A 27,693-nucleotide genomic window follows, 5' to 3' on the forward strand; every position below is an offset into this window, starting at 1 on the left:
GGGGGCTGCAGAAAGGGGGGGGAGGGGGAAAACAAAGTTATTTATTTATTTATTCATCAGTTCCTGCAACTGGACTCGAGGAGCTCAAGCACTGAGCAGGGTTGGGGTGGAAGGGCTTTGCCTGACCCCACCCCCCCAACGCTTCTCGAATCTGGCTGACCTCTTGGAGGAAGGAGCTGTTGAGAGGAGAGAGAGTTTTGTGTCCTGCCTAAGGGGCTCTCTCTGATAGCCCTTTGGGGAAAGGAGCAGGGTGTTTGGTTGTCCTGGCTGGGTCTGTGGAACAAAAAGCAAAGACTGTGGAATCTGTGTATGGGGCTTATAAAATATAAGCTTGGGAGGAGGGGGGAGGCAGGGCTCTGGTTCCTGAGCCTGTAGTGCCTTGTGGGGTATGCCCTGCACCCTGGATGGAGTTCCAGGAATTTTGCCCCACACACTGGCTGCTCCTCAGCTTTACTGTGCCTCTCTCCTCTCATCTCCATCCCAACACCCAGTTCAGCCAGGGTGAGGAATTACCCAAATTCTTCCCCTCCTCTTCTTTCACCCAGGGGCCGTTTGGAATGGCTCTCATTTCGTGGGCCCTTTCTCCTCTGCCCTTGGTCACTGAAGGGCTTGGGATCCCAGAATAGGTGTGTCAGCATACTTGTACTTATCAGGGCACTCTAGGAAGCCGACCCACTGAGGGGCCCTGGAGGAACTGTGAAGTAGGGCTCATCCTGGGAACTTTGTCATACCCACCTGGAGGACTGAATTGGGATGGGGGGTGAGGGTCGTGGGGGGAACAGACTGTTTCAATGTTCGACAACTTGTTGCTTCTAAAGGACATACTATAAAAAACAAGATTTTTTTTTTACATTTGTATTTCTTGCTGACTACTGGGGGAAGGGAGGAAAGGAGGACTAGGAGGGTAATGGCCCCCTTATCTTTCTATATTTTGCATCTAGTTTGCATTTTTCCTATGGCTTTTGGACCTAGCCAGGACCCACTATGTAGAGAAAGAGCCCTGGCTTTGCTCTCTTAGTTTCTTAGAGACTTTTGAAAGGTTTTAACCCTATTCAATCCCTATTCTTCCCTGTCCACACCATGATTAACAGTTCTGGTTTTCAGAGAGATTTGGGTTCTAATTCAGTTAAGTGGCACAGTTGGATAGAGCACCCTACCTGAAGTCAGGAAGACTGATCTTCCTGAGTTCAAATCTAGCCTCAGACACTTGCTGACTCAAGGCCACTTAACGCTGTTTACCTCAGTTCCTCTTCTGTAAAATGAACTGGAGAAGGAAATGGCAAACCACTTGAGTGTCTCAGCCAAGAAAGCCCCAAATGGGCTCATGAAAAGTCAGAGATGACCAAACAATAACAACCAGCTTTATGAGAGGCTCTATAAAGAAGGGGTTTTTAACTTGGGGTCCACAGACTCCTTCTGTGGACAGATTAAAGGAGGTGTGTGAATTTATTTTTTACAAAATATTTTGATATCTTTTAATATGATTTATTTCCTCTGCAATCCTATGTATTTTATTTATTTTTAAACTAGAGTCCACAACACTAAAAAGTTAACTCCTGTTATAAATCCCTGCCATTCAATCCCTGCTCTTCCTCATCCACACCAGGAGTTATCTTGGGTTTCAGACACCTGAATTCAAGTCCTGATTTACTTTTCACTTAATTGGGCAAATGATCTGGGGCAAATCACTTCTTTCCCTCTGGGTCTCCATTTCATCACCTTTAAAATGAGAATGTTAGGCTGTTACAGTCATTAAGGTTTTTTTCCAACTCTGATATTCCATTACCCTGAGTTGTTAGTTTTTTTTTTTAATTAGTGATTTCCCCCGCCCTTTGTTCCCCAACATTCACTCTGGCCAGCTCTTACACATGAAATATACCCCCTCCTCCTCTCAGCTAATCAAAGTCATCTTCCTTCAAGCCCAGTTCAAGCAATAACCTTTCCTGGAAGCTTTTCCTTCCCTCTCTTTCCTCCATGAAAGTGTCTTTCCCTGCCCCCAGTCGAAGTGTTCTAGACAGCTTTGTGTGACTCTCTCCTTTATCCCTATCACTTTCCAACCCCTAGAATAGTTGGGATTTATATCCCCTATTAGATTGCAAGTTGTGCCTGCAGGGGAAATTATTTAAATCACTCTCTGAGTGACATTTAATAAGTGCTGAATTTTAACTGGAGGCTTGACTGAAGTCAGGATACTGGTCAGCAGGTTCTCTCTCTCTCTCTCCCTGTCTCCCATCCCCCCCCCCAGCAAGCTATCTTTCTTTTCTCGTGGGATCCAGAGGTCTGAGTGATGAAGTATAATTTCCCAACTCCTTCCACTTCCTCCCTTTCTCTTCACTGAAGAGAACCTTGTCATTGTGAGGTTTCTGAGGAAAGTCTCTCTCTTATTACCCTAAATCTGTCCAATTCCCTCCAGGTCAACTCTCCCTTAATCCCTCCCTTGGATTTGGACTTTGACCCAAGTAAAAAGGACGTTGGTCCTTATATCTCAGTCTCTGATGCTATGGATGTGACTTTGGACTAGTCCAGGGGTGGGGAATCTGGGACCTTGAGGCCCTCTAGGTCCTCAAGTTTGACCCTTTGAATCATGCATTTGAGGACCTAGAGGGCCACATGTGGCCTCAGGGCCGCAGGTTCTCCACCCCTGGACAAGTCACTTAACCTGTCAGCTTCAGTTTTCTTATCTTTAAAATGATTATACTTACATTTCCTACATCACAGACTTGTGAGAAAGGTGCCCTAGAAATAAGAATTACTCTTTGAATAAACCATCTATTGTCTCTAATCCAGGAGCCAAGATTCCCAATCTGTTTGTCTGGGTTAGAGTTCTAGCTGGGCTACCTATGTCTTCCCACCCCCCTCCAGGTCTCACCTGGAGAAAGAACACAGTTGAGTAGGAAAATGGAGCTTCTGAAGGGAGCTGGGGTTGGCCTTTATTTGAACAGCTGGTCTGCGGTGGTGGTGAGCCTCTCCAGCTGGGAGGAAGGGGGAGAAGAACTAGGGGAAGAGGGGAGGTCCTTGCAGTCTCTAGGGAGAATTATTAGGTGGTATTCTGTTCCTTTGTTTCCCAGAGTCCCACGCTTCTGGGTGGCCAGCTGCCAGGCGATCTCTAAGCACCTTCAGAGTGTTGCTAAACTGGGAGGTAAGAAAGGGTTAATCCTTTCCCCTTCTAGAGAGAATTCCCACCCCCAGATGGGGAACCCAGATCTTTGGCCAGCCACCACTTCTGACTATAGCCTCTCCCCACTTCCTGACCTTGTTCTTTCAGGAGATGAAGTTAGCTCAGATAGGAGGATTAACAATCACATAGCAACAGGGCAGGTCCCCAAGGGAGGGGAGAGAGTCAGACCAGGCTGTTGGGTGGCATTTGACTGTGACACATGGTGGGTTCCATGTTGGGTGGGTTTGGAAGCTGGGGGGGGGGGGAGGCTGAGCATCACCTCTCAGCTGATCAGATGACGAATTGGCACCAAAAGCCTCCTGCCGTGTAGGTGGGTGACAGAGAATGACTAATACAGGAGCTGAGATGCTTAAAATTAACCCAGAGAGTGTGCTCAGTGGAAGGGGGTGGGGAGGGGTGTGTGTATGCTCAGTGAGAGGGGGGTAGGGCAGAAGGATGGGGAAAGAGGAACAGGGACAGGGACAGGAGAAGCAGATGGGATTCTTCCTTGTCAGTGAACCTGTGTCCTGCTCCCCTCTGTAGTTTGGAGGCTCCCTAAGCCATTGAATCCTGACAATTTACTTTTCCTACTCCCCCTCCTCCATCTACATATTCAAAGGAGAAGACAAGATCCCTCAACTTCTTCCCATGCTGAACAGCTGGACACAACTTTGAGATGTAGTTCAGGCATGAGTCTCTTAAGTGTGCAGCTCTCCTGATTCCCAGGCACTGAAATGAGACCCTGATGTCATCCTCTACCCCTCCCCCCAAATCCTGGTATTGTACCTCTCATAAGACACTCCATATCAGCCCATCCATATCTGTACTCTCTGGGATAGAGATCCAGAGAAGGAGACTCAGGGCTTTGTTCCTGGGAGAACTTTAAGGCAGTGTGAATGATGATAATTAATAATAATAATAATAATAATAATAATAATAAGCAGCATTTGTATAGCATTTTAAGGCACAAAAGGTTTTACAAATATAACCTTATTTAATCCTTACAACTCCAGAATTTAGGTGATATTCTTATTGCTGCTCCTATCTACATTTTACAGATGAGGAAACTGAGGTAGATAAGAGTCTTGCCCAGGGTTACAAAGCTAGTAAGTATCTGAATCTGGATTTGAACTCAGGTCTTCCCAACTTCAGGTCCAGCACTCTATCTACTGCAGTACTTATAGAGGAAATGAAAAAAGCCCTAGATTTAGAGTCAAGATTCCAAAATAGCAGACCTGGCACTCAGAGGTTTCCTTACTCAGAACACTGAGTTCTTTTTGCACTGCCATGGATAATATTGTTTGTTGTTGTTGTGGGCAGGGTAGACTCACCGTTCCCTATGTCCCCCAAGGAGATGGACTTAAACCATAGCAATGGCAGAGGTTAGGCTTCAAGAAGAATTTCTGGACCATCATGCTAGGCTAGGGAAATGAGGGAAGCAGGGGGTGACTCCCCAAGCTCAGAAGAAATAGTTCTGTCTGTTTGGTTTGGGGCAAGGGCTGACCTACAAATTCAGCACCACCAGGACTGATTCAGTGACCTTAGGAGAAGACCTCGTAGTGACTATGAACAGTGCCCACGATCAGGTCAGGGTGCAAGGGAGACCAAAAGGCAGGAGGAGAGCATCTGAGCACCTTGGAATGAGAGTTCAGTATTCTTATAAAGTGGATTAAGGAGAGGGGGCCATGAACTGAATTGTCTCCCGAGATGTTCATTGAGAGCAGGTGTCATCTGCCCCCTGGTGGTGTACATTGGATACTGCTCCTCACAATTCAATCTTGCATGCAGAAAAGTTTGTACTTCCAAACTCATCAAAATTCATAATATTTAGAGCTGGAATGGCCCTTAGAGATGATCTAGTCGGGGGGTGGGGAACCTGTGGCCTCGAGGCCGCATGTGATCCTCTAGGTCCTCAAATGCGGCCCTTTGAATCCAAACTTCCCGGAACAAACACCCTTAATAAAAGGATTCAGTAAGGGCTGTACTTGAGGACCTAGAGGGCCACATGTGGACTCGAGGCTGCAGGTTCCTCACCCCCAATTTAGCAAACCTTCTTATTTTAGGATGAGTAAATTATGACAAAAGAAGGGAAGGTCCTTGCCTAGATTAATACAGGAGAGGGGCTCTTGATAGAAAATGTTATCCACATCCAAAGAAAGAACTATGGAGTTTGAATGCAAATCAAAGCGTACTGTTTGCTATTTTTTTCTTCTATTTTGTTTTCCCTTTCTTGTGGTTCTTCCCATTGGTTCTAATTTTTACTTACAACGTCACTAATGTGAAACTATGTTTAATAGGAATGCATAAAAAAAAATAAACAGAAGAGGGGCATCATAGCATTAGTGACCCTATTCCTTCTTCTCTGTCAGACAGACCCATCTCAGCGCTACCTTCTAATTCTCTTGCCCACACGATCTTCACACCCACAAAGACATTCTCATATGTGATCGTGGGGTTCATATCTGGGTTCAGTCCAGTTTCTGACACATGCTGGCTGTGTAACCTCTCAGTATCCAAGCCAACTGTCCAAGGCTAGGAGAATAATTTGTTGAATCTGTATTGCAAGAGCTTCCTCCCCAAGAGTTACTTATAGCAATGAAATTTCAGGCCTAGACAAAAATAAAAAGGAGTTGGGAAACATAATCCTAAGGAAAATTCAAACTCACCCAGAAAAACATTATAAATGCTATGGCAAGCTGCCTGTGCTTTTGGTGAGAGTTCTGGGTGACACTGGACGTGCCTGAATAGCAGCCCATACCAAGCTTGTTTCTTACTTTATGTAAAAATAAAAGCAGGTTGTCAATTAAGTAATCAATTAAAACCAGCGAGGGAGTGCTGGAAGGTGGTTTTTGGAGCAGAAAGTGGGTCTACGTTCCTAAGTATTTTTTCTCCTTGCGCCTGTTTGCTCTTGGCTTAATTCTTTCTCCAATAGATCCTCTCCTCTTAGCTTGGAGAAATTATCCCCTCCAACTACGTTGCAGCCTGACACATCAGGAAAACGTGCTGATTTGGGAAATTAGCAACTGCCTCTGTGTTAGGACCTGAACCCTTAACACTGTAAGAAGATTCTATTATGGCTTCAATCTGGGATGGAATCAGCGAAGGGTAAGCCTTAAGCTGGTCAACTGGATGTGCCAGCCTTGATCATCAACCGAGGATTTCTCCTCAAAGTAACCGGAGACCATCCATCCGCTAGCTTTCCTTGAGGTGTCCCTACTGCTCACCGTAGAGACACCGACTATTCTTAACCTCTTAATCTATTCCCCACTCCAACTATCCAGGACTCCCATGGCTCTTGGCACGTGAGCACATTGATCTTGATTCAGTTTTGACATAGGGGTCTGGAAAAATAGAATGGAATATCACTCCAAAATATCAAAATTATGGAAATCTTTGTGAGGCTCTTTCCCCATCCCTATTCTCTGGGAGACCTGCTCCATGCTGATAAGCTCTCTTGTATATTCCACAGGCAATCCACACCATGGCCACACATGATCTCTTGTATAGTGTTGCACTCCAAGATCTGGCCCACATAGATGTGCAATGTTAGCAGCAGGAAACTGAGAGCTTTCCCCCACTCCGTTTCTAAGTCTCTGCTTCTCTGCTCCTGGCTGCATGGAAGGAAAGGGAATGGCATAGATTTCTGGCACTACAAAAGGGAAGACTCTTGGGCCAGATAGGTTTTCTGTCTGGCCAGTCACTGGCATTGCCCGGAGGAAGGGTCAACTTGTACATCCACATCCAAAATCAGGCTCCCATGTTATGTGATTTCATCTATTCAACAAGCCCTCCTCGGGTCATTCCCCACTTTCAATGTCAGTTTCCCTTGGGCAACCCTCAAGGTCCCTCAGACTTCCACAGAGATGAAATATGTTGCTGATCCTGCTTTGTCAGGATTAGGTGGGCTTAGTATAACCTAAACCCTAGGGGTTTGTTTAGGGGATAGGGTTAAGAGTGGACAAGTCCTTAAACATTTATTAGCCTTTACACTGTACTAAGAACTGGGGAATACAAAGAAAGGCAAAAACCCAATCTCTGCCCTCAAAGAGCTCACATTCTAATAAATGGTGGAGATAACACATGAAGAGCTAGATATACAGAAAATCTATTATAGGGTGGATGGAAGGTAATCTGAGATGGGTAGATTCTGGAAGGGGAAGTGGGGACCAGGAGGGGAGAATTTGAACTGAGTCCAGAGAAAGGAAGCCAGAGAAACTTAGAAGTGGAGGTGAAGGGTCAGAGCATTCCAGCCATCGGTGGCAGCCAGTACAAAGAATTAAAACAACAAGGACAGTGTATCTGGATTATAGAGTTTGTGGAGGGGAGTAGTATAAGAAAATTGGAAAAGCCAATTGGAAAGGGGCCAAGTTAGGAAAGCTTTAAATGCCAAAGCAAAGACTTTATATTTGACCTGGAGGTAAAGGGAAGTTCACGGAGCAGGGCAGTGACATGGGCAGACCTACAGTTTGAGGGGGAAAAATCATCTTTGCTGCTGTCCAAAGGTTGGGTCAGAGAGGGGAGAGTTTAGTTAGGAAGCTATTGCAATAGTCCCATTGAGAGGGAATAAGGACTTGAAGTAGGGTCGTGGCTGGGTGAGCAATATGTGGAGAGATGTTATGAAGTTAGAAAAGTTAAGGGACCTCTTCCTCCTTCCGTTCTCATAGAAAGGTTAATCCTCCCCTCACCCCCTCCACCCTGCCACACTCCAGGGACACCCTCCCATCCTCCCCTACTTCACTCACACCCACATGGGACATTCTCATATTCTCATACATAGCCACCTACAGTATCGTGCTCCCTACTTTTGTGCTACACCCCCCCCCCGGCACGCAATAAATAGACACTTGCTGCCATCACCATCCCCACATGCATCATTAAAGCCACTCCTCCACAGCAAACTTCTCTGTACCCTTAATCATGCTCCCCCTCACCAACCCTCAGCTTCCATCTCAAGCCTCCTACTAAAGAACTAACTCTTAAGTCTCACTCAATATCCCCTCCCCATTCCCAAATTCCACAGGGATTGGGGAGTAGAGGGGAGCGGGAAACCCAGGAAAGGGGGAAGTTGAGAGTCTTGAGATGAGGGTAAGTACAGAACCGCGAAGTAGCACTGCCCCCTGCTGGAGAGAGCCGTAAATGATCCGCATGCTCCCTTCCCTTCCCAGCTCCTCTCCATTCTGTTCCTCTTGCCCATTCCTGTACTCTGCTCCAGTACAGTCTTGCTCTCCAATCCTCTGCTTTTGCCTTTCTTCTATAGACCCACCATCACTCTTCTGCTTCAAAATCCCAACCCAGGGGCCTAGATGTCTACTCAGGTCTCTCCCAATTCCAAAATTCCACGACCTTTTTAAGTTTTCTTTCAGGATATTCTCTTAAACAGCTCCAAGTCAAGAGTTCTTAACATTGGGGCCATGGATAGATTTGCAAGAGTCTGTGAACTTAGATGGGAAAAAAATTAAACCTTTATTTTCACCAATCTTTTGTTTCCTTTGTAATCTTATATATTTTATTTTATGTATTTAAAAACATTGTTAGGAAAAGGACTCCATAGGCTTCACCAGCCCGCCAAAGGGACACATAACACACAGAAAAGGTTAAGAACCTCCACCCTATGCATTTTCCCCTGGGGACTCACATCTCATAGTCACATTGACTGCTGAGGTAAGAAGTGACCTCAGGGATCTTCTACAGATAAAGTAACTGAAGTCCAAAGATGGGAAGTGATTTGGGCATAATCACAGATTGTATATGGTACAGAAGCTGTACTATAACCCAGAACCTGAGGCACCTAGACATCAGAGTGGATAGAACTAGTACCAGCCCTGGAGTTCAAATACAGCCTCAGATATTTACTAGCTGTCTGACCCTGGGCAAGTCACTTAACCCCAATTGCTTCAAAAAAAAAAAGAATTTAGAACTTACTCTCAGATCATTGATTTTTACAATCCACTATACAAGAATGGGCATTGTAGAGCACACCTGCAGTCCCTGGGGAGGCTGAGGCTGGTGGATTCATTGAGTTGGTGAGTTCTAAGCTGTAGTAGGGCTAAAACCAACTCAGTATCCCCACAAAATATCTCCCCAACATGGGCCTCCAGGAACAGGGGCCTATAAGCCTTAGAACTGCCTTTTTTTTAATATAATGTTGATGAGTTTTGCTGATTTTTTTTCTTTCTCTTTTTCGTTCTTTATTATAATGGCTTTTAAAAATATAAATATTAAGTGGCTATCTGGTAGAGACTGGAAAAGATACAGTGGGGGAAAAGATACAGATGATATAAAATAAAAGACATTAATATAAACTGATGTCTGGACTAGGTAAATACTTCATAGTGATGCTAAAACTATACCCATCTACACCTGACCCATTTGCCTGCCTTCTGTGGTCTACAGAGAAGCAAGCTGTCATGTAATCAATCATTTAGTTAACCAGTTAGAGAAAATAATATTATTTTGGCCACCATGTGGCACTGCTCATGGACTACCATCTCAGTGTCTTAGAGCTGTCCCAGATCAAAAAAATGGAACAAGATAAAGCTTCTACGTCTATCAGTATTGGGATCAGACCCATAAGTGGCTGCAGTCCTTCTAGCCTGGGCAAGACCTAACTCTCCCTCTTCAAAAAAAAAAAAAGAAACTACCTTGCTCCAATCCTGGTTTGGAGGGTTTTAGGATAAATCTAACAGGATTAAAAGATGAAATTCCAAGATAGACAAAGGAGAGATGATGATGAGAATGAAGAAAAGTCAGTACAAAAAGAATGGATAATAACAGAGAGTACACATTCCAGGTGAGGAGGCAGAGTTATTTTTTTAGGAGCCCAGATTCTGTTTGGCGTCCATCTCATCCATATCACTCAAACTTCAGTGTGACCCTTGGTTTGGGGAAAACCCCACAATTTGAAGAATACTTTGAAATAAGCAGCTGGATTTTACAATAGAAAGATCTGGGAGAGACCCACAGTTTTGTCTCCAACCAGCCTCTTATCTAGTCTGTTCTGTGTAAAAATGGTGAAATGAAAAGCATAACTTTCATCTTATTTTATCGTAGAGGGGGATTACCAGGAGTGAGTTCAAGACTGGGATCAGCAGTTTCATGAACACTGATGGCCCTGCCCCAGGACTTTTATTTCATACTTTTACTTAGTGTTTATTCAGTTTCCTGGAGAAGAATGCCCCAGTCCTCCATTCCAGGTGAGTTCCTTTGATGCACCTGGGATCAGAGAGTTTAAATAACACTGGTTTGTTTTTAAAGATTTTGAAAGAATGGGAGCCCTGCAGCTGAAATTCCAAGGCAAGGACAGTACTGGCCAAGGTGAGGACCCAATCAAAGGAGAGAGGCAAGATTAGAACTATTGTGAAGCTCCCAACCTGGTGAGATACCTGGGAGGTATTGCCAACCTCTTGCACTTCCCTGTTTCTCCCAGTGTTTACCAAACCAATCTTGCAAGTTTAGAAACAGCAATCTCTTCTTTGATTCTGTTCCCTATTGGCTGGACATAGTATGGAGGGCAGAAGACTCAAACAAATCTACAGCTTGTTTGCAGTTACTGTCTGGGATTTCCATTAAGAAACATATTATCTAAGTCCCATGAATGAAGTTCATGAATGAAAAAGGGACCATTTAAATACAAGGAAGGAGACTCAGCTTCCTATCTTGGGCAATTTTTAAGCTTGTCTCAGACCATACTCCTGGATCTATTTAGAACCTGGGACCAGCTGTGCTGGCCACAAGCTCCTGAAAATCTCAGGCTGTTTGGAGAGGAGAGTAATCTACTTGTATGTAGTTGGAGAACCCACTGATGAGCAGTAGGAAATATTAAAGGTGTTGAAAAAGCCTACATGAGCACAATGACTATACTCTGATGTGGCCACTGGGATAGTAGCACAAGAGTAGTGCCACATGGTGGCCAAAATAATATTCTAACTGGTTAACTAATTGATTACATGACGGCCTGCTTCTCTGTAGACCACAGAAGGGTCAGGTGTAAATGGGGTGTGGGATACGAAGACCCTTACCAATAAATTGGAGACTCAGAGATATTAGCAAAAAGAATAGTTTGTTAATTGGCTTTCTTGAGAAAGGGCTCCCTCAGAGCATCCAAAAGATGGCGCTGACCAAAGAGAGCAGGGGTGTGTTCAGCCCAGCAGATTATATAGATCCTAACCTCAATCCCCTCCTCCCTAGCCCCCTTCCTCAGGGCTCATTGATGCAAGCTGTGAGAGTACAATCTTATTCTTGGCAAACTACCCCAGCAACAGAGAGCAAAGTTCTCTGTTCACAAACTTGCCTGGAGACAAGAACAGGCGGGAAGTTTTTGCAAGAGTAAGCAGTTCAGGTTGGGGGTAGGGCTATTCTTTCTGCTAAGTACTTAAAAACAGGGTCTGAACTGGAGAGGGTTTTGAAAGCAACAATCAAGAACTATTAACCAGAACTATTGACTCTTTGAGGAGGCTTCACTTCTGAGAGATCATCTCTCACAACGGGTATAGTTTCAGCATCACTATGAAGTATTTACCTAGTCCGTGATACCAGTCACATTTAAAATTATTAAAAATTAAATTTATATTATTATTAATATCAAATTATTGTTAAAATATTAAATTAAAAATTAATTTATATTAATGTCTTTTGTTTTATATCACCTGTATCTTTTTCCCCACTGTATCTTTTCCAGTCTCTACCAGATAGCCATTTAATAATTATATATTTTAATAGCCATCATAATAAAGAATAAAAAGAGAAAGAAAAAAGTCAGCAAAACTCATCAACATTATTTTAAAAACTGACTTTATGTGCAATGTTCCATATTCACAATGTTTCACATGGTCCCCTACCTCTACAAAGAATTGAGGTAGGGGAAGGTGCCTAGTTTCTTTGGTGCCTAGTTTTGTCATTATAGTTTTGTAGCATTCAATTATAATTCTCCCCCCCCCCCATTTACATTGCTGTAGTCAGCATTTATATTGTTTTCCTGGTGCTTTGTCCTTTACTTTGCATTTGTTCGTGTGTCATTCCATGCTTCTCTGTATTTACCACATTCATTGTTTCTTACAGCTCAGTAATATTCAATTACATCCATGTACCACCATTTGATTAACCATTTCTCATTCGATGGGCACGTACTTTGCATTGGGTTCTTTAACACCACAAAAAGTGCTGCAATTTTGATGTATGTAAGACCTTTCTTTTTGTTATTAACCTCCATGGGATAAAATGCCTGGCAGTGGAATCTCTGGATCAAAGGGTATGGACATAGTAGGCAGTCTCTTGGCATGATTCCAAATTGTTTTCAGTAATGGTTGTTCCAATTCATGTCATATCCTTTCCAAAACCTATTTCATAATGATGATTCACATCTTACGACAACTTTGCCATTTTGTTAAGTGTGAGATAGAATTTCAGAGTTGCTTGGATTTGCATTTCTCTTATTATTCATAATTTGTTGAATTCTTTCATGTGGTTGTCAATAGTTTGTAATTTCTTTATCAATTTTTTGTTATAACCTTTGACCATTTACCTAGGAGAGAATGGCTTTGGGATCACATATATTTCTGTTAGATGTCTATATATCTTAGATATTAGATATTTATCAGAGATATGTGATACAAAGACTTTTTCTCTAGCCGATTGCTTCCCTTCTTATTGTAGCTGCATTAATTTTATTCATGGAAAAGCTTTTTAATTTAATGTCATTGAAGTTATTTAATCTTTTGTAATCATCTCGACCCCTTGTTTGGATAAGAATTCACCTCTCTTCATAGATTTGAAAGGTGTGTGATCTGCCTCTTATTTTTAAATGGTATGATCTTTAATATTCAAGTCATATATCCATTTTGAAATTATCAGATATGGCATAAAGATGCCTAATATCTGCCAGACTATTTTCCAGTTTTCCCAGTAATTATTGTCAAATAGGGAGTTCTTTTCTAGTTAGTTTATGTTTTTGGATTTATCTAACACTGGGTTACTAAATTCAACAAAATTTTTTTTTCTCATCTAGTCTATTCCATTGACCTACTTTTCTCCTTTTTAATCCATTATCAAATAGTTGAGGTGATTACCACTTTGTAATATGATTTGTGGTGTAGAAGTGGTATTTCTCTTCATTTCTATCATTTTTCATTATTTATCTTGATATTCTTGATATTTTGTTCCTCCAAATCTATATTCTTACTATAATAATTATTATTTTTGTCTATCCTACTGGTAATTTGGCTAGTGTAACATTAAATCTGTAACTTTGATAGTAGCATCATTTTTATTGTGTTGACATGGCCCAGCCTTGAGTACTCCAGTTATTTAAGTTGTTACTTAACCTCTTCTTTATTTCTTTAAAAAATATTTTGTAATTGTATCCATACAGGTGTTGGATATTCTTTGGTAGATTGATTCCCAGATATTTTATGCATTGTGTAATTATTTTGAATGGGACTTCCCTTTTTCTTATGGCTGCTTAGGTTTTGTTATCACTATATAGAAATGTTATGGATTTTTGTGGACCTAGTCTATAACCTACAACTTTACTGAAACTGTTGTTGATTAGTTTCTTTGCTGATTCCCAATGATTTTTCCAAGTAAAACATCACGTCATCATCCAACAGGGATGGCTCTGTGTGCTCTTTTCCTATTTCTGTGCTCTTAACTACATCTTGTCATATTGCCATTGAGAGCATTTGTAGACCTACATCAAAGAGCAACAGAGTAAAGGGCTTCCTCTTCTAGTATATCTCCATTTTTTGTTTTGTCTTTTAGATAGCTTCTTTTTGTTATATTAAAAAAAAATCCCTCCATGCCAAGTTTTTAAATCTCTTTTCATGCCATGGATCCCGTGTATTTTTGGTACACATTAATTCTCTTTTATCCTCATCACTGCTTCTCCTGTTCTCTCCCTATTTTGTTCCAACCTTCTTCCTCACCCCCACCCCCACTCAAATATAAAAACCCTCCCTTGTAACAAATAAGCAAAGAAATCCGAATACGTTGGCCAGGCTGCTGTACTAAGTTCTGAGGAGATAAAAAAGATTACAAAGAGGATAGTCCCAGACTTTAAAGAGCTTATATTCTGATAGGGGAAGAGCCCCAAAGGTTTTTTCCTTTTCACATTAATAGCTGTTAAGTCAGGTCTCCTTTATTCTGCATTTCTGAGGAAGTTGTAGTTCTTTCTTGACTAAGAGGCAGAACTACACACACATATGCATATATGTATATATGTATATATGTAATATATGTGTATATATAATACATAATACATACACATACATACACATACACATATACATGTATGTACATATATACATATACATACATACATGTGTGTATACAGGTGCATGTGAGTGTGTGTGTGTGTGTGTGTGCATATATATATATATATATATATATATATATATATAATATATATATATATATATATATATATATATATATATATATATCCCTGTTAAATTTCATCCCATTTTTTCCAGCCCATCTCTCTGTATTGTGGATACTTTTGGTTTTGGTCCAAACCTGTGGTTTCATTACTATAGGGAGGGAATTATACTATGGGGATTACTTACCTCATAAGGCTGTTGTGAGGATCAAATGAAATAACATAGGTTCAGCATTTTGCAAACCTTAGAGCAATTTACAAATAGAGGTTATTACTATTGTATTTGTTGTGGTTATTTAATCATGTGGTTGTGTCTGTGATTTAGTTGTCTCTTTGTGACCCCATTTTGGAGTTTTCTTGGCAAAGATACTAGAGTAATTTGCTGTTTCCTTCTCCAGCTCATTTTACAGATGGGGAAACTGAGGCAAACAAGTTAAGTGACTTGCTCCCAAAACTAAATTCACAATGGCTAATAAGTGAAAGTCAGGATTAAGACCCAGGTGTTCTTACTCCTTTGTCCCTTCCACCATATCACACTGCCCCAACCAGCCTCAAATCCACATAGATGGATTATTGTTTTCTGTCTTGAGTATAACAACCCTGCCAAGAGGTTTTGGTAAACGACTGTCCACTAGGTGCCCTGGTTTATTGGTCTAGTGAGCCTGGTAGCTATGTCAGTAATGGCCACAAGAGGGCAGTGCTTCACAAGAGTGTGGGCTGCTATCGGCTTTAAGGATGGGAAGGAGAGGCGTTAATCGTTGGACCAGACCTACTGCTCCTCTCCTTTCATTTCCCTGATCAGCTGAAAGGGATCCCAATTCATCATGGGTAGGTAGCTCAGGTGCCCTTTGAACTTATCTTCTCTTGCATCATCCAACCCTAACAGGACAGAACTAAGACGTGTGGTTCCTCATGCTCAGCCTGGTCCTCTTTTTGGGCCCGTGTTGGGTAGTAGGAGGAGGGGTGTAGGGATGGTGATGACATCCCCTAAAATGAGGAAGTAAACTAATCAATCTGTATTGACTGAGCCCTGTTTATATGCCCAGCATGTACATAGCTAAGTAACATGGAGGACACAAGAGAAGTTGAACCAGCCCTTACCCTCAAGGAGCTTACTATCTAGTTGAGGACACAAGACTCATTCCTGAAACAGAGAAGCCAAGCTGAGTATCACAGAGTACTGAGTGCTCTGGGCTCACAAGGCTTAGAGCTGGAAGGGACCTCAAAGGTCATCTGGTTCATTAAAAACAGGTCCAGAAATAGGAAGGGACTTGTCCAAGGTCACGAAACTAATGGAGCCAGACTTTGAACCCCAATGCTCTTCATCTACATGGAGAAAGGAAACCTCATTGGGAGTCCAAGAAATCCAGGAAGGCAGGAGTTGTGGGGTTTTTTTGGGGGGGGGGTGTTACTGGGAGAATTTTACCTAGGTTGAATTTAGAGAAAGCAAGGGCATTTGAGATTAGGGCTACAGGATGAGAAAAGCTTGGAGATCGTAGAAGTGTGGTATTTGGTGGGCATGATGAAGTGCTAGTCTCAAACTGTAGGTCCCATAGACATCTTAAACTCAACGTGCCCCAAACTGAGCTCATAATCCCACCTGCAACCCGTCCTCACTCCCTAACCTCTCTGTTATTGTTGAAAGCACCACCATCCTCCAAGTCACCCAGGCTCAAAACCTAGGTGTCATTCTCTCCCTTATCCCTCATATCCAATCTGTTGGCAAGTCCTTTCAATTTGACCTTTGGATTCTCTCCTCTGACACTGCCACCACCCTGGTGCAGGTTCCCATCACCTCACACCTGGACCACTGCAACAGCCTGCTGGTTGGTTTCTCTGCCTCCAGTCTCTCCACACTACAGTCTACCCTCCACTCCAATGTTAAGTTTATCTTTTTACAGCACAGATTTGATCACGTCAATCCACCCTACCACCATTCTATAAACTCCAATGCCTTCTCTCTGTTAATTATTTCCTCTTTATCTTGTATATAGCTTGATATATAGATATAGATATAGATATAGATATGTATGTATGTATGTATACATATACACATATATATTTGTTTAATTCTCTCCTCCGTTAGATTCACCTCCTTGAGGACAAGAACTGTGTTCTGTCGATTTCTGTGTCTCTAGTGCTTAGCCTAATTCTTTACACATAGTAGGAGCTTAATAAATGTTTATTGATTGATTGATTGGAGGTACTGATGCTCTAGTCTAGATCTTCAGGAAGGTCAGGAGCCTTTCCTAACTGCAGAAGCACCATGGACAGTGTAATACTCTTAACCTGATGTAGAGTTTTAAACATAAATATCATTTACACATATTATATCAGAAATTGTTGACAAAGTTGGCCCATTATGCCCCCACACCAGAAACTCCAAGAAAATCTCCAAGAAAATCCAGCTTGTATCTTATTTCCGTTATGATTCTTATCTCCTCCCCTACTTAGTATAGCCCAAAAAGAAACCTCACTCACACTACAGTTTAGAATACCTTTACTATAATAATAGTAGCTAATATTTACATAGAACTTTAAGGTTGACAAATATCTCATTGTATCCTTACAACAACCCTGGAAGGTAGGTATTATTATTATCACCCTCATTTTACAGGTGAGGAAACTGAGGCAGACAGCAGTTAAGTGACTTGCCCAGAATCACACAGCTAATAAAGTGTCTGAGGGCAGTTTTGAACTCAGGTCTTCCTGACCTTAGGCACAGTGCTCTATCCACTGAACTACTGAGATACCTATTATGAGAAATCAGAATTAACAGAGCCAGTAACAAAACTCTAAGCAGAGGTGTACCCCTCAGGGAAAGGGCTAGCCATCCATTACTTGCTTTAGAGTTCAGAGTCTAATTTTACCAAGGGAATGAACTATCTCAGAAGGCATTGAAGAGTTATCATTCATTTAGCCTCCCAGCCCCAGAGTAGAAAAATCCACTGTCTCACCACACCCCAAGTGGCTTGTTAAATAGTTCATCATAGGATTCAGGGTCAGGAAATGTCTTATGCTGCTGGTCATCCCTTACCCTAGCTTCTCCACTGGGCACCTTGGTGTCTGGTTTCCACCTTCTCCTCTGGTTGGGCTCACTCTCTGATGTCTTGAGCTTCTGACCACAGAAGCTGAGGGAGCAGAATGAGATGGATGAGACACAAGGAGGGAGCAGAAGAAGGAGAGGAAGGAGAAGGGATCCTCCTCAGCATAGCAATGAATGAAAGAACCATCATTTTATATTTTCTCTCAACCCCCTGTTTCTGGGCTCTGAAGCATATAGTTCCAGATACAAATCAGGGGAATGCAAAGGACAGACATGGTCATATAAGCAAGATCTACACATAGGAGAAAACTGAGACTCAGGAAGGTTAAATCATACAGTTATTAAGAGGTAGAGATAAGAATCCTACTGACTACAGAGTCTTCTGATTCTGGGTTGAATATGCTTCTGAAATAAACTGTCTTACTCCAGCGAGCAAGGGAGTAGAGACAGTGATAGGCACTTAAAATTTTTTATTGTCATTTTTCATTTTTACAATTGCCTAAATTTCTCCCTATACCTCTTCTCTTCTCCCCATCCAGAGAACCATCCTTTATAACAAAGAATTTTTTTAAGTCAAAAAAAGAAAAAATTTTAAAAATCAGCAAAATTGATCAATACACAAAACCCAAATCTGACAATATACACGATATTTCACATCCACAGACCTTGCCCCCTCCTTCCCCCCTCCCCATAATCTCTGCAAAGGAGTGAGGAGAGAAGGACAATTTTTAATATCGCCCTTCGATAGAAACATCTCACTCTCCACACCATGGTGATTTGTTGTTGTTATTGTTGCTAAGTCACACATGACAACTCAGAGTCCCCATTGGATATAACAGGGTAGGGGTGGTGATGACAGAAAGGGATGTAATTTTTAGATGTGTCATCAGGTGCAGCAGTCTTATCTAGGCTCTGGGTCAGAGCATAATCTGGGGTCTTAAAGGCCAGCAAAGAAGTTTAAATGGAGGGGAACAGGGAGTGATACTAGTTCCTGAGAAATGGTTGTGAGCCACAGAATTCCTAGGATAAGAGAATAAATGTGAGCTCCAGAAGGGAGACCTTAGTGGTGACTTGGTCTAATCCCATCACTTTACAGATGCAGAAAAAGAAGCCAGGAGAAGGGACACATCTAGAATCATATGATTGATTTAGTGGTACAACCAAGTTGGCCAGCCACCCCTGGCTGCCCGTTCCTACATGTTAGACCCAGAATGCACTCTGCTGATTTCTTACCCCATGGTTCGTTAGATAGCAATGTGTGGGACAGATGGGAAAGGGGGAAGGAGGTAAATAAACCAGTTAGGAGATTGTTGCAGTGATGATCTAGTGAGGTAATTAGATAAGGGTAACACAAGAGATATTGCAAAAGAAGAATCAACAAAAATTGATGCCATATTGGATATGGTCATTCATTCATTCATTAAACAAAAATAGATTAAATAGCTGTTTTCGTTGGTCCTTCCTTTTCGAAGGGGACCAATGGGGTGAATTGGCTTTAAGTGAGGCAGAACTGCACAGTCATCAGCTTCACCCTCTCTTCCATAGTCATCAGAGGCCAATGGCAAGACAAAGATCTGGCCTTGGCAGCTTCGATGTCTGACCAAGCTCTAAGCACTCCACAGAGCCTGCTTCAGCCACCTTCATGGCCATTGGAACAAATTTGTTCTCATCTGCCCATTCTGCAAGGAGAAATCTTCACATGTTTGGGGCAGACACCTCACTAACTCACAGACAGGTCTGAGGCTCATTGGTTACCCTTAAACTGGTTTAGCCCATCTGCCAAAGTGATTTTCCCAGGTGTGGCCACCGCACATTCTATAGCTTCTTGGAGCCACAGGTAACGGTTGTGGTAGACACCAAAAGTGGGTGAGCAGTCCTGAAAAGGGCACAGCAAGCCCTCGTACCAGATGTGTTAGTTCTTCCTGAATACCCAATAAGTGGCTACTCTAGAAAAACAAGGCATAGTCCTTGTTCTAGGGTAGCTAGGCTGCCCAATGGATAGAGCACTGGCCCTGGTTTTAGGAAGACCTGAGTTCAACTCTTTCCTCAGACACTTATTATCTGTGTGACCTTGGGCAAATCACTTAACCTCCACTATCTCAGTCCCCTCAACTGTAAAATAAAGATAATAATATCACCTACCTCCCAGAGTTGTTGTGAAAATCCAATGAGATAATATTTGTAAAGTGCTTAGCACAGTGCCTGGCACATAGTAGGCATTTAATACCTATTTGTCCCCTCTTCCCCCCTCATCTCCCACTTAGGGAGCTCAGAATCAAGTATGGGAGAAAACTACAAGGCAAGATATAGTCTGAAAGTACAGTTAGAGAGTCTGTGTAGTGATAGACAAAAGAGAGTCAAACATGAGTCATTTCCATCAATTTCTTGGAAGGACAATTAATGCAGCATCATATGACTGAGCTAGGATCCAGGAGATCTCTTCTGGCTACAATGACGGGCCAAATATACTAAGATGAAACAGGATTAGGAATTAATTTGAAGTCATACACCTGGACTTTAAAAATCCTATGACATCAAAAAGTCAAAAATTTCCCTCAAACCCCTATGCTTCTTCCAAACTTTCAGTCACTCAAGTTCAAACCTTGGAGTTACCTTTTATTCCACCCTCCCCCTCAACAACCATATCCAATCGGTTGCCTCTGTGAACACGACCTCTACCTGAGCTTAGGCCCTCATCACAACTCACCAATAGTCTTTGATTGATCTTCTTGTCTCCAGCCTTTTCCTTCTCCAATCCACTTCCCACACAGATGCCAAGTTGATATTCCTGAAGCACATATATGACCATGACATCTCCCTACTAAAAGATCTCCAATGGTTCCCTATTGCCTCTGGGGTAAAATACAACCTCGTCTGCCTGGCACTTAAAATATTGCTCCCCCTTGCCTCCCAAATCTGGTCCTACCCCTCTTTCTAATCTTATTTTATACTGTTCACCTTTATATACTCTACATGCTACTCAAACTTGCATACTACCTATTCCCCATCCATGACATTCTATCTTCCACCTTCATACTTTTATACAATTGTGCACAAAAACCTCTCCCTTCTCACCTCTGCCTTCTAAACTTCTGAAGCATAGGTCAGACGCTACCCCCTGCAGAAGGTCTTTTGTCATCTCCTCCCTCCACCTGACCAGTCATTAGCACTCTCTTCCTCTTGGAATTATTTTGTATATGTAATGAGTGCTCTGGACTTACTTTCTCAACCACCATTTGAAGTCATAGGGCAGGTCCCCAGAGTCTGGCTAGTAGGTCTCCTCAAGGTTCTAAGGTCACCCCTGAGGAGTTAAGATATATCTTTCTATTGCTACAGCTCACAAGCCCTCATAAGTGTGCTTTTCTCCATGATTACCAGTTGATATCAATGAGTCAGCCCGATTTAAATAGCTCTTACAAATGGTTACATTCTGTGGTGGCACAGTGAGTATAAATTTCTCCCCCAAAGCATGTGGCATCCTTTCCAACCAGCACATACAGAGTCCAGAGGAAAATGAGCAGACATTCAGCTGCTGTTGTCCTGAGTACACTGCTAGGATGCTCATGAAAAAGCCCAGATCCTCTGATCCTGCTTTGGTCCTCCTTTGGTCGAAGGAAGGAAGAAACTGAGGCAGTTTTCAGTACTCTTCTCCCCCCCTCCAAATGATTCCTTCCCCAGGGTTTGGCTTTCACCATGAAGCTGCCACACACTCCTCTGGATTCCAAAGTCACTAGCTCATTTTATGTAGCTCTGTGAAGTGTAATCAAGTCTGTCAACCAATCTAAAAAGATTTTCTATTGCACATCTTTGATATATACTGTAGGCACTCACATTACTAAACTGAATGGAATCATCAGCTATACAAGTCTAGGATAAGGAAACCATAATTAAACAACACTTTCTATGAAGAACACCTGATGGCTTACGGAGAGTCAAACTGAATGTGAAGGCATCCAAAAAGCTAGCTTGGTCTTAAGGCATATAATACAAAGCAAGGGAAGTGGCAGCCCTGTTCTATTCTGCACTACCATGGGGGTATTGTGGTAAATGTTTAACAATCAGCTCTTGGGAATTTTTTTTTTCACAACACTTTTGGCTTCCTCTCGATTATTAACATATTCTCCATCATGTTCCTAAATCTAGACAATTAATCAATAAGTTGAGCCCTGATTTGTAGTGCTTGGTGATTTTGGAGGTGGAAATGGTCATTATGGAAATTTAACAATTAGCTCTCAAAAGCTTGTTTGAGCTGGCACCAAGGTACCCTGATATTGTGGTCAGTTCTTTTTTTTTTTATTTAAATTTTTTCATTTTTTCCATATGCTTTTGAATTGAAAATTTTTCTCCCCCTTCTTCCCCCTCCCCCACCCCAAGACGGCACACAATCTGATATAGGCTTTACATTTACATACCCATGAAACATATTTTCACATTAGTGAAGTTGTAAGTAAAAATTAAAACCAATACAAGGAACCATCAGAAAGATGAAACAAAACTCAACAGAAGGTAAAAATAAGTGATAGTGATTCGACTTCCATAGTTCTTTCTTTGGATGTGGACAGCATTATCCATCCCGAGGCCTCTGGAAATGTCTTAGATTCTCATAATGCTGAGAAAGGTTCAGTTTAACAATCTTAGTCATTGCATAACATGGCTGTTATTGTGTACAACAATCTCTTGGTTCTGCTCACTTCACTCAGCATCAGACCATATAAGTCTTTCCAGGTTTTTCTGAAGTCAACCTGTTCATCATTTCTTATAGCACAATAGTTAGTATTCCATTACATTCATATACCACAATTTGCTCAGCCATTCCCCAATTGATGGGCATCCTGTCAATTTCCAGTTCTTTGCCATGTGGTCAGTTCTTGTTGAAGGAATGGGAGATATTTAATCTAAAGATAAGAAAACTTGGAAAGGGGAAGATATCATGAATTTGAAAGGCTGTTGCATGGAAGGAATAGATTTGTCCTGCTTTTCCCCAGAAGGCAAAATTCTGCCAATGGAAGAAATTATAGAGAAATAGATTTTGGTTTCCCAACAAGTAGACCAGGAGTGGGGAACCTTCCACTTCGAGGCCATACGTGGCCCTCTAGGTCCTCAAGTGTGGCCCTTTGACTGAAATCAAACTTCATAGAATAAATCCCCTTAATAATAGGATTTGTTCCAATAAAACTTGGACTCAGTCAAAAGGCTGCGCACAAGGACCTAAAAGGCCACATGGGCCTCGAGGCCGCAGGTTCCCCACCCCTGAAGTAGACCATCCAGGACTGATGACCTTCTCCTCTCCCAATTTCAGTTTGGTCCTTTGTAAGATAAGGAGTTTGGATTGGATGACCTCTAAGGTCCTTTCCAGCCCTCAAGGCTAGGATTTGGCAAGAGGAAAACCATTGGTGACTTTTAAGGGAGGGAGTTTCATCAGATAAGGGAGCTAAATCAGGAAGGGATGAAGGACTGGTGGAGGAAGGCTCTACTGACCCTTCCCAATAATTGGGCAGCAAAAGCAATGAAAGATGAGCTAGGACCTAAACGGGTCAGAGGTTTTTGGTTTCGTTTATGTTTTGTTTTGTTTATTTGTTTGTTTGTTTAGGGTGGCTGAGCCTGGAGTCAGGAAGACCCAAATTCAAATCATGCCTCAGATACTTACTGGCTGCATCACTCTGGGCAAGTCAGTTAGCGGCCATCTGCTTCCAGTTTCTCAATTGTAGAATGGGGATAATAATAACGACTACCTCCCAGAGTTGTTTCGAGAAACAAATGAGATAGTATTTATAAAGCATTTAGCAAAATATCTGGCACATCCCCCCCTCCCCCCAGGTAGAGGAATAAGAAATAATACAATAGGGTAAGAAAGAAGAGGAAGAGATTGAAAGTGCTTGGTATCTCTTGCATATGCAACATCATTGTATTGGGAGCCAGGAGGCCTAGGTTCTAGTCCTGGTTTTTCTTCTAATTTACTGTGTAATCAAATTAGTTCCCTTCTTTGGGTCTCACTTTCCTTATTCTTTTTTTTTTTAATTGGAGGCAGTTGGGATTAAGTGACTTGCCCAGGGTCAAACAGCCAGTGCCTGAGGCTGAATTTGAACTCAAGTCCTTCTGACTCCAGGGCTGATGTTTTATCCACTGTGCCACCTAGCTGCCCCCCTCCTTATTCTTTAAAATGAGGGAATTGAATTATATGCCCTCTAAGGTGACCTCAAGCTCTAAAGTTTCATGACTCGGTGGAGAAAGAAGGGGTAGTTATGGAAGCACATCCCCTAAGGAATTAGGCTCAGAGTTGGGTCTTAGGTAGAAGGTTAACCTTAGAGAAGGGGAGGGTCACTAACTTCTCTTTCTGAAACTGTTTCTAAAGATCAGCCAGCAGATGAGGAAAAAGAGCCAATGGGATGAACACTAGCATTGGGGTTGGGTGGCAGGTTCAAATCCTGTCTGCCATATACTGGCAAACACATCTACCTGGCTGGAGCTCAATTTCCTTATCTGTAAAATGGAGATGATATTTATACCGTCTACTTCACAGTGGTGTCAAAAAAGTTTTTAAACTTAAAACGCTAAGGACATGTGAGTTACTGTTCTAACTCACGTCCCTATATCTATTAAGGATCCTTTCAGTCAGTTAAGTTCAGCACCTTGGCAAGCTCAATCTCCGCTTCTTCCCTATCCTTCACCCTGTATGTCCAACAGTCACCGAATCTCGTTCGTTCTACTTCCACATATTTCTAACACTTTCCCCTCTTCTCACTACTCACCCAGCCGCCACCCTGGTTCCCATCCTCCTTTCCTATCCCCTAGACTATTGTAGAAGCCTCCCAGTTGGTCTCCACAGCTCTCCAAAGTCTCTCCAAGTCTCTTTTCTCTCCAAACTATCCCCCCCACCAGCCAAAGGGAAATCCAAAAAGCAAAGCTTTGATCATTTGAGTACTTGCTCAAGAAGCTTTAATAGCTCCTCGGTGCCTCTAGGGTAAAGGACAATGCCTCTGGGTGGCCCCTCACTGCCTTCTTCTCACTTGTCTTTCTAGATTGATTTCCCCCTTGTCTCCTTCATGTTCTTTGTGTTGCAGCCAAAAAGTCTTCTTTCTGTGCCCTGGCTATGACATTCCGTCTCTTACCTCTAGGCTCATTTGCATAGGCTGTCTGTCCCCCATGCCTGGTACATACTCTCTCCTCACCTTGGCTGCCTTCAAGGCTTCAGGGCCGCATTCTGCACAATATCTTACCTGATCCTTTTCATCTTTAGTGATCTTCCTTTCCCCTCAAAAATTACTTGTATATGTTTTGCAGTGACTTAGATGAGCAAACTTTTTTCCTTCCTAGTAGAATGTAAACTCCCTGAGGGCAGGGACTCTTGCATGTTTCTCTTTGTATCCATAGCATCTAGCAAGCAAGCAGTAGGGACTTAATAAAGGCTTAGTAAATGTTTGAGAGACAAAGCTATATGTACTCTAACGTATAGATGGCAGGGAATGAAGGAGTGCATCTTTAGGGGCTTTAGTTTTCCCCCTATAAAATCAGAGGTGAAGTCTTTGGTTGACTAGGGGACAGAGAGGAAGGATCTGATCAGAAACAGCCCCTAAGCTGACCCAGGGGAGAACACTCTTGACATCTCCCTCTCCTCCCTCTCCTCCCTCTCATCTCTCTCCTCAGGAGAAGCACAGAACTGATAATTGGAAGAGACCTTAGAAACCATCTCCAGGAGCAATTTGGAACTATTCCCAAAGGGCTATAAAAAAGTGCATACCCTTTGACCTAGCAATAGCACTTCTAGGGCTATATCCCAAAGAAATCATACAAATGGGAAAAGGACCCACGTGTACAAAAATATTCATAGCAGCTCTTTTTGTGGTGGCAAAGAATTGGAAATTGAGAGGATGCCCATCAACTGGGGAATGGCTGAACAAGTTGCAGTACATGAATGTAATGGAATACTACTGTGCTATAAGAAATGATGAACAGGCTGACTTCAGAAAAACCTGGAAAGACTTGTATGGACTGATGCTGAGTGAAGTGAGCAGAACCAAGAGAATGTTGTACACAATAACAGCCACGTTGTGTGATGACTAATATTGATAAACTTAACCCTTCCCAGCAATACAAGGATCTAAGACATCTCCAAAGGCCTCATGATGGAAAATGCTATCCATATCCAAAGAAAGAACTATGGAAGTTGAATTGCTATTTTTTTTTCTCTTCTGTTGAGTTTTGTTTCTTCTTTCTGGCAGTTCCTCCTATTGGTTCTTATTTTTATTTACAACATGACTAATGTGAAAATATGTTTAATAGGAATGTATATGTATAGCCTATATCAGATTGTGCAGTCTTGGGAAGGGTGGTGGGAAGGAAGGGGGAGAAAATTTTTAAACTCAAAAGCATATGGAAGTGATTGTTGACAAATCAAAATAAATTAATAAAAAACTTTTTGAAAAAAGAGACCATCTCCAGGAATTCTTAGCCTATGAACTTTAAACAAAAAGTTGTTTTTTCTAAAAACTATTTCAATATAGTTTCATTTACAGTGTTACATATTATATATTTATTTGTGAAATATAATATATATTTAATTTTATGCATTTAAAACATTAGTCTGGGAAGGGGTCTACTGGCTTTCACTTGACTGCCAAAGAGGTCCATGACACATAAAAAGCTAAGAGCTCAGGATCTTGTCCAACTCCATTTTACAAATGAGGAAACTGAGACCCAAAGAGAGGAAGAAATTTATCTAAGGTCACACAGCTAGTAAATAGCTGAGTCAGCAATGGGAGATGAGTTGTCTTACTCCATATTTACTATTCTTTTTATTGCTTCAAATGTTTTCCAGACCAAGAAGCCCAGGGGAGCAGGCTCCCAGAGCCCTTGGCTGGTCTAGGGTAACCAAGGAAAGTTGAAGGGAACCTGGCCTCTCCTAGAAGGGTCCTAACTCTCCACTCCACCCCTCACTCCCCTCCAGGGACCACACCTAGTGCCCTGGGAAGTCAGCCTGTTACATAAGCTGTCCTGTACCCAGGACTTAAAATAGCTCCAGCTGGGATGGGGGCAGGGCACATGATGAATGGTCTCTGGGCAGTATCAGCTGATTGACCAGCCGTTCCCAAGGTGAGGTTGCCCAGCTCAGGTTTCCCTACTCCCCTGGGAGGTGGCATTGCCCAGGCAGTTGGGGGGAGGTAGGAGGGTGTGAGCCTCCTCACTCTCATGTGTTCCAGGAGGGTTCCAAAATGACTTTTCGTCTGGACATTTATGGTCTGAGTTCTCTGCAGCTACTTGTACTCACAAGGACAAGACTAAATGCAGCTGCCTCCTCTTCCCCCCCCCCACCCCACTTCTTCAGGCTCCTCCTGCTTCTCCAAAGGCTTCCCTAGAGGCAGAGAATCAGGGGGAGAGATTAAGGCCATCTCTCATGTTTGGGGATGTATTCAGGTTGAGAGCTAGGAGCCCTGATCTCCTGGGTCTTAGCATCCTAGGACTTAGAGCTTGAAGAGACTTTAGGAACCACTTAGTCCAAGCTCTCCATTTTACTGATATACAGCCAGTGATGTGCAAAGGCACCCCAGCAATGGCCAGGGAGTCAAACAACCCCAGGTCAAATCCCAGACCCACAAGTCAGGATCTGTGTTCAAGCCCTTGGACAAGGCACTTAAACTCTGACCCTCATATAGGACTTATAGCCAATCCTGAAGGATTTTGCATGAAACTATTCCGATTGGTCAAGAGAATGCAAAATGAGGGAGTAGGACCAGATATGTTCTAAGGTCATGTCCTGCTTTAGATCTATAGTTTTGTGTAATAATAATAATAATAATAGCTAGCATTTCTATAATGCTTTAAGGTTCACAAAACATGTTATCTCAGCTACATGTTGTCTCCCCAACAACCCTGTGAGGTAAGTACTATTATTATCCCCATTTTACAGATGGGGAAACTGAAGCAAACAAAGGTTAAGTGATTTAGTCAGGGTGATAAACCCAAGAAGCATCTAAGGCAAGATTTGAAGTTGTCTTTCTGACTCCAAGTTGGACAGGCCCTCGACTGCATCCCCAGACTGCCTCCTAAATGACTTACCCAAGGTCAGGAAGTTGGTAGGGAACAGAGTCAGGACTCAGAACCGAGGTTCCTGACTCCTATTCC

General features: G+C 42.4%; 1 protein-coding gene across 1 annotated transcript in view; it reads left to right on the top strand.

Annotated features, from left to right (window-relative positions):
• The first annotated feature begins 10,422 nt into the window (after positions 1 to 10,422).
• The window catches only part of LOC110194017 (uncharacterized), a 50,193-nt gene continuing 32,922 nt past the window's right edge, over positions 10,423 to 27,693 (top strand). The window contains exon 1 of the mRNA XM_020966131.2: positions 10,423 to 10,471. Within this exon, the coding sequence (XP_020821790.1) occupies positions 10,423 to 10,471 (49 nt within the window). The remainder of the gene's footprint in view (positions 10,472 to 27,693) is intronic.

This window comes from Phascolarctos cinereus, unplaced genomic scaffold (genome assembly GCF_003287225.1).
Source record: "Phascolarctos cinereus isolate Bilbo 61053 unplaced genomic scaffold, phaCin_HiC Scaffold_1;HRSCAF=81, whole genome shotgun sequence".
Taxonomy (NCBI): domain Eukaryota; kingdom Metazoa; phylum Chordata; class Mammalia; order Diprotodontia; family Phascolarctidae; genus Phascolarctos; species Phascolarctos cinereus.